Source organism: Gorilla gorilla, chromosome 9 (genome assembly GCF_029281585.2).
Source record: "Gorilla gorilla gorilla isolate KB3781 chromosome 9, NHGRI_mGorGor1-v2.1_pri, whole genome shotgun sequence".
Lineage (NCBI taxonomy): Eukaryota > Metazoa > Chordata > Mammalia > Primates > Hominidae > Gorilla > Gorilla gorilla.
Window position 1 is genome coordinate 129,563,959 of NC_073233.2, and position 7,077 is coordinate 129,571,035.

The following is a 7,077-nucleotide window of genomic DNA, read 5'->3' on the forward strand; positions in this document are numbered from 1 at the left end:
TACCATATTTGCATGCACAAGGCCCTTGGTCTATCAGCTCATGGCAAGTAGTGGGGAAGCAATCAGGCATCACGCACATGCAGAAACGTCTCACACCAGACAGGCAGTTTGCGTAGCTGTGGCGATCGCCCAGCTTTTTTTGGTGGGTGGGGCCTTGAGGATCATCTGGTCTGTTCTCCTGCCCTCAGGTGGGCTTATTGGTGGGAACTTTGCCTTGGCAGGTGCAGATGCATCTGCAACGCAGGCTGCCAGATCTACGGATGTTGCTGCTGTGGTGGTGCCCATCTTATTCCTGATACTGCTGAGCCTGGGGGTGGGGTTTGCCATCCTGTACACGAAGCACCGGAGGCTGCAGAGCAGCTTCACCGCCTTCGCCAACAGCCACTACAGCTCCAGGCTGGGGTCCGCAATCTTCTCCTCTGGGGATGACCTGGGTAAGTGGGGCAGGGAGAGTCGGTTCTTCCTCCCAGGGCTGACCCCCACGCAGCCAATGACTTGATTAGGAAACACCCACCTTCAGCTCCTCTTTTGACCCTAGAGGAGCTCTTCATCAGCCAGCGATTTGATTCCATGAGTTTTGGTTAAACCATTCAGAGCCCTCACTTTTTAACTTTTAAGTTAAATTAAAATGTTGTATTCTCTTTGATTGTGTAGTTCTGGCCTGAAACAGGGAGCTTGCCCCAGGCCTTGAGACTCCCAAAGTATCGGAAAATCCTTAAGAATATCTGACCCCAGTCTCATCCTTCACTGAGCTGGAGGTCTGCCGTCTCTGGAGATCCTAACTCGAGATAAAAAATAATGCTTTCCCAATCAGCTTCTATCAAAGGAGACCCTTTCCATCTTACTGTTTCTCTTTCTGGTTGCTAGTGTAACCTCACCAGCCATTCTTTTATGTACCTTAACACAGTGGTCCCCAACCTTTTTTGCACCAGGGACCAGTTTTGTGGAAGATAATTCTTTTTTCACTGGACCAGCGATGGAGGGGGAAGGGTTGGGGGATGATTTCAGGATGAGACTGTTCCACCTCAGATCAGCAGGTATTGGATTCTCATAGGGAGCGCTCAGTCTGGATCCCTTGCACGCTCAGTTCACGATAGGGTTTGCGCTCCTGTGAGAATCTAATGCTGCCCTGATCTGACAGGAGGCGAGGCTCAGGCTGTAATGCTCTGACTCACCACTCACAGCCTGCTGTGCGGCCCCCCATTCCTAACAGGCCATGTACTGGTACTGATGGCCCTCGGCCTGGGCATTGGGGATCCCTGTCTTAACACATAGCAAGGGAAAAAGTAAGAAATTTCCCGTTTTGAAATCTTTGCACAATGAAAACCCTAAATGCTAATAGAGATAGTAAGATAGTAATATAATAAAGTAGGTGTGTTACGAGGCTTCCCCAAACTTAGACTAATGACTGTGAATGTACAAGTTTATTTTTTTCCGTTAACTAGTTACAATTATTTATCTATGTTTACAAAGACATTTGTATATTCCCCTTCACTGATCATATGATGTTAGCTCTGTTCCCTTTCCTTGTCAGTTTCCTTTCTTGCCTAATAAGCCGGCACCTGGACTGCCTTGTGTGAGTGGGGTGGCATCTTTGCTTCTGCTGTTGGAGGCAACAGGAGTGGACCCATCATCATGCCCTGCGATAGTCACTGAGTGTCGGTCCACACTTGGTGACACAGGATTATACCGGGCATCACAAGGGGACAGCTGTTAGTCTGGGAAGCTGTCCTCAAAATGCTTAAACTCCTCCCAGATCCTTTTCCTCAGAGCACTTTGGGTTCAGAAGAGAAAGCAGACACTGAAGTTCACTGTGCTAGTGTAGGGTATAGATAACTCAAACTGGGGAACCCAAACTACCCACTTAGCTTTTGAGTAGGTAATAAGAGTCTTCTCCTGAGAAGCTTTGTTTTCCTAATTTGGCTAAGTTCAAACGACCACTAGAATAAATGTGAGGATCCATCGACGGGTAGAAGGTGGCCAGGAGGGACAGTGGGAAGTTGGGCTAGGTTTCACAACTGATTATGGTGGCTGCCTGGCTATGGCATTGACCTTCTCAGCTAGAGGGTCGTGGTAGGGTTGAGGGGTGGGTAGAGTGGTGGGATGTGGGGTCAGGTTAAAATGTGTTGGAACTCACCAAGGCCTGACTGTTTTGTCTCTAGGGGAAGATGATGAAGATGCCCCTATGATAACTGGATTTTCAGATGACGTCCCCATGGTGATAGCCTGAAAGAGCTTTCCTCACTAGAAACCAAATGGTGTAAATATTTTATTTGATAAAGATAGTTGATGGTTTATTTTAAAAGATGCACTTTGAGTTGCAATATGTTATTTTTATATGGGCCAAAAACAAAAAACAAAAAAAAAAAAAGGAAAGAAAGGAATGAATAAACTTTGTAGTAATCAACTGTGAACTTCAAACCAGGTTGATTTTAGTAACCCAATTGCTTTGATTTGACATTAATGTAGTCTTACAGGGCTGTGCTTGCTGGGCATGCTTTTACGTCTGTGAGATAATTTCGGTTCAGTAAATTGGCCAATCTTTTTATTTTTCTAAGACACAGAAATGTATTTAATAAAAACCTCGAGAGAGTGATGGGTGGAACCCCTTCTCCTTGAAAGTGTGTACAGATATTCCATTTTGTTTGGATATAGTTTATAGGAAAGTGTGTGGGTGTATTATGGGAGAAGGTTTCTTTATGTTATTTTGTTAATTTATTGGGACTCTGTGTAAGGCCAGGCTTTAGTGGTCATTAGACACCACATGTGTTATGAGCCCCTTACCCATAGGGTTGGGGGTGGGAAGAGAAGCATATTTTTTTGCCATTCTGGAAGCAATCCATTTTTATTCACTCGTGTGTCATGTAATGGTCTTTGGCAGGAGAGAGCACTGAGTCACTGCTGGAGTTCAGTTCAACAAAGCTGCAGCTTGGGAAGCCCTGTAAGCCCACAGCTTCCTCTCTTATATTAATTGATGGAATTTTACTGTATGTGCCTCTGTACAAGATGTAGCTTTGAGAGCTACAAAATGATAACACTGCTTTATTACACACTGGTTTCATTGTCATTGCAAAAACTTACCCTGGTTGTGGGGGAGAGTTCTAGATCTGTCCCATGATCCATACACTGGCTAATAGAGTACATAATTTTTCCATTTTCCATTTTTTGTTTTTACTTACTACTGAAGGATCTCAAATGTAAAATTATGTATTTGGTTTGAGATGGCCACTTATTGTCTTTAAAAATCCATACTGATATATGCAGTCATTTTGAATTGGACAGTGCCTTCTCTTTTTTTTTTTTTCCTCTTCTTCCATCTCCCTCACCCATGCCCCCACCCAATCTAAAGAGACAGTGCTGTACACTCTCATAGAGATAGAGAAGATCTAAAAAGTTGAGACTACTCAATCCAGTTAACAACAGCAGGAGCACTAGAGTTTGTTCATTTATTCTCTCTGTAAAACAAGCTGTGCTTTTTTTCTTCTGCCTTTAAAATGCCACCCGTGTATTCAAACCATGGCCACTTGATAGTTATGTAGAATCCATCGTGGGCTGATGCAAGCCCTTTAGGCTTAGTGTTGTAGGCACCAATGTCGAGCATCGTTGTGACTTGTACTGTTTGATTCTCACTGAAGAATTTCCTTTCAGCCAAGAAGCAGTGAGGTCTGGGAATATTCCAAAGTCATGTCTCTGAATATGTGTCCTTGATATGCAAGCTTTGTAAAACCCCATCCCCCCTTAGGTGCGAGGCATCACCTTCTCACAAGTGTTTAGTTTCTTTTAACCACAAGTATCATTCTTGGGTGATAATATAGTTTCATTCTACTTAGGGATTGTTTAGAAAACAAAGAAAGAGCCAATTAAATTTTTTAGTTTTTGAAATTTTTATTTATATGTATACTTAGATGAGTATTTTAAGCTGTCGACCTTTAGTTTGCCATACGGGTAGGACTGTATTTCATTTTAACAACTGGTGGTAATGATAAGCCTTCTTCTAGCGTATTTTCTCTTCTTTCCTGTCACTCTCCTTTTTTAAGTTTTTTTTTTTTTAAAGACTGGAATTTTTTTTGGCTTTATCTTGTCTTACCGTAGAGATTTGTTCAAAACTCTAAGCCCTACCACCTCCCCTTTAATAAGCTCTTTAAATAGTTGAATCATTAACAACCTGGTGGGAGGCAAGTCATTTAATTGAACCACTAGGAAGTGTATTTTCTTTTCTTTTTCTGCCAACTTTTTGGTGGCATTTGTAAAAGCTGATATAAAAGGCTCTGAGATGTTATTTTCAGTTATTCCATAGGCAAGCCTTTTTACAGAGCATATGTCTCCAGTTGGCAGCTTGAGATATTTCCGAGCATCCGGTTCTAGCTACCAGTGCCTCCCAATGCTTAGTGCACAGTACTGTAGACTGGCCATCACCCCTCTCCTTGGAAAATGCCACTGTGCTGTTTGAAAAAAAGCAGCCTTTTAGGGCTAGAGTATTTTATATAAACAGAAGAGCTAAGTTCCTGAAGACTAAGCTAGATAGCTGCAGCTATATGTAAATTGTATATTTTTATGAACTTTTGAAGCACACACTCCTGTTTCCCTCTGTGTAGCTTTGTGGGGATTTCATGTATATATGCTGTCTGAAAGAATCCAGAGGTTGGAGTGCCAATAGAAAATGAAAACAAATGCCTTGTACTACAGGCAGCCTTTGAAGGTGACCAGATAACTGTCTTCACTGTGACCAATCGGAGTCCCTGCTTGCTTGTGAAGAAGGGGCTTTTGTACCTTGTTGGAGATGCCACCTCAGAAGTTCACACTGTGCAGGAAAAAGGTTTTATTCTCTCCTGGCATACATTAGAATGTCAGATGCTTGCATCCATGTGGACCACGATGGGCCTCTAAAAATTGGTGGGCAGGGGGTTTGCTTATGAGTTTTCTCTGGAAACCGATTTTACTCCTGGATGTATTGAATGCCCCTTGAGCTTTATGAGATACGAGTCCACATGGATAAAATGTTAGAGAGTGGAGTTCTACAGAGGATTCCAGGAAGAGGCCATGTCTGTGCAGTCCTAGTTCCAGACAGGTGAGAAGCTCCAGGAACTACTGGCTACCTTGACAAGCTGAGTAAATAGTTATCATTCTGGGTAACTGGTTGAAACTCTGACTTTTGGACAAGTAATTCCTGGGGTTCTGTCTTTGGTAGCATCACCAGGGATATTTGGGTGGGACAGACAGAAGACACCCAGCTGCCTGTTCTCTCCTGCCCATCATGTTTGGCCCACTAGATGAAGCTGTACTCAGCAATTTAGGGAATGTAACCCTTCTCAGAACTGGCCATTTTCACGGGAAGCTTGGGAGAGCAATGGTATGGTGAGCCCCTTAGAGATGAGCGCCTACTCCTCCTTGGCAAATGCTGCCTTCAGATGCTTACCAAGTGGTCACTGCATCTAGTAAGATTATATTTCCAGTACACTTCCTTAAGGCAGAAACACCATCCTGTCAGGTCTGGTCAGTCCCTTCTCCATGAAGGGAGTCATGGTGAATTCCTGAAAATTTTCTTCCTTCTGCAGACAGTTGGATGAGTCCCTTAGAGAAGGCATCCAGAGACATAACCAAACTGAATATCATCCCATATTGATTTTAGGAATTGACTCTAAAACTCTGTGCAGAATCTTGTGTTGGGATTGTATCTTGACATTCCTGTTATGTTATTTTTCTTAACTGGAGTGTGTGCTGCCTTTCAGGTACAATTTTTGTGTAATAAAAGCCAGTGCATTAAGTTTATATAGACTACTTTCTATGCAAGACTGAGATATGGAATAGATAGGAAGAGATATGTACTGCTGGGTACATGGACAGTAAGTGTGTCTTCAGATGGAGTACCAGCACCGAAAATGGGTTGAGGGAGGATGGGTTGTATGTATGTTTCTGCCCACTAATTTTGAGCAGCCATATTATGAATTAAATCGTCACAGCCAAGTAATAACCCAAGAATGGTATTAGTTTCATGTGTAATAGCTCAAATGGAATAAGCATGAATGCTGGAGTGGACCATTATCCTCAAATATTCTATGTCACTTCTCATTTAAAGACTCTTGTTATGAACTATTAGAAACTTTAGGCAAAATCAAAAGTATTTGCGGCAAAATAAAGGCTTATTCTACTCTTATTTAAAGTGAAACACTGTATACTTGTTTCTCTCCAAAGTGAAATTAAGTATTTAGAATTTCAATTGCCTCGATAAGTTTCCAAGTCACTGAAATCTGCTGAAGGTTTTACTGTATTGTTGCACAACTTTAAGATAATTTTTGTCTCAATGTCAACTTTTTTCACTGAATAAAAATTTAACTGGGTCAAGAAAACACCTCTTTGAAAATCCACTGTCTCTGTGTGTCTCGAGTTGTTCTTTAGAGCGCAATAAAGATGGCTAACGCAGTCTCCAAACCCCATTTGATTGGTCTGTTTTAAACGGATGTTTATTTCATAGATGAGAGAACACCAAGGCCTGGAATAATTTTGTTATTAACAAGCTGGTCTCAGATGGTGGATCCTTGAAGAACACGATGTCTTTGTGTTGGTTGAGGAGGGGGGAGATGTGGTGGCTGTTTTGAGTAAACAGAATTATTCCATAGGGACAATGACTAAAGTGGCTCCCTTAAATTTGTAACTACATTTGCTAAGAGACAGTTTGCTAAGAAGGCAATTTTCAAATCTAAGAGACGGAAGCACAGCAGTATAGATGAGCTGTGTGTCTAAGAGCACTTCTATGGGTTTCCATAGACAGTCTTGTGAGGAGCGCTGCTTGTACCTATTATGGGCAGCTGAATGGCCATGGGCCTGTAAGTCAGGATTGGAGGCTGTGGAACTGGGTGGGGGAGGGAGGCAGGTTTTTAAGAAGTTAACAGGTCTTCTGGTATGCTGCTTTTGTTTAGACACTGAGCCAGAGCCAAACCCTGAAGTATTGTCATCCGGTTTTGTGAATGAAGAAAAGGAGGCATAGAAAATTGAAGTAATTTAGGAGAAACCAGAGCATAAAAGGCAACACCAGCCTCCCATCCCAGGTGTTTCTGATCCCAGATCCTCTTCTGAATC

The 7,077-nt window shown here is 42.5% G+C and overlaps 1 protein-coding gene across 5 annotated transcripts in view; it reads left to right on the forward strand.

Moving 5' to 3' along the window:
• SORL1 (sortilin related receptor 1) overlaps nt 1-6,363 on the forward strand; it is a 181,978-nt gene extending 175,615 nt beyond the window's left edge. For all 5 annotated transcript variants that reach the window (XM_055355797.2, XM_055355795.2, XM_055355796.2 and 2 more), the window contains 2 exons: nt 222-434; nt 2,163-6,363. In XM_055355797.2, coding sequence (XP_055211772.2) covers nt 222-434; nt 2,163-2,230 — 281 coding nt within the window. In that variant the 3' untranslated portion in view covers nt 2,231-6,363. The remainder of the gene's footprint in view (nt 1-221; nt 435-2,162) is intronic.
• Nucleotides 6,364-7,077: the final 714 nt, after the last annotated feature.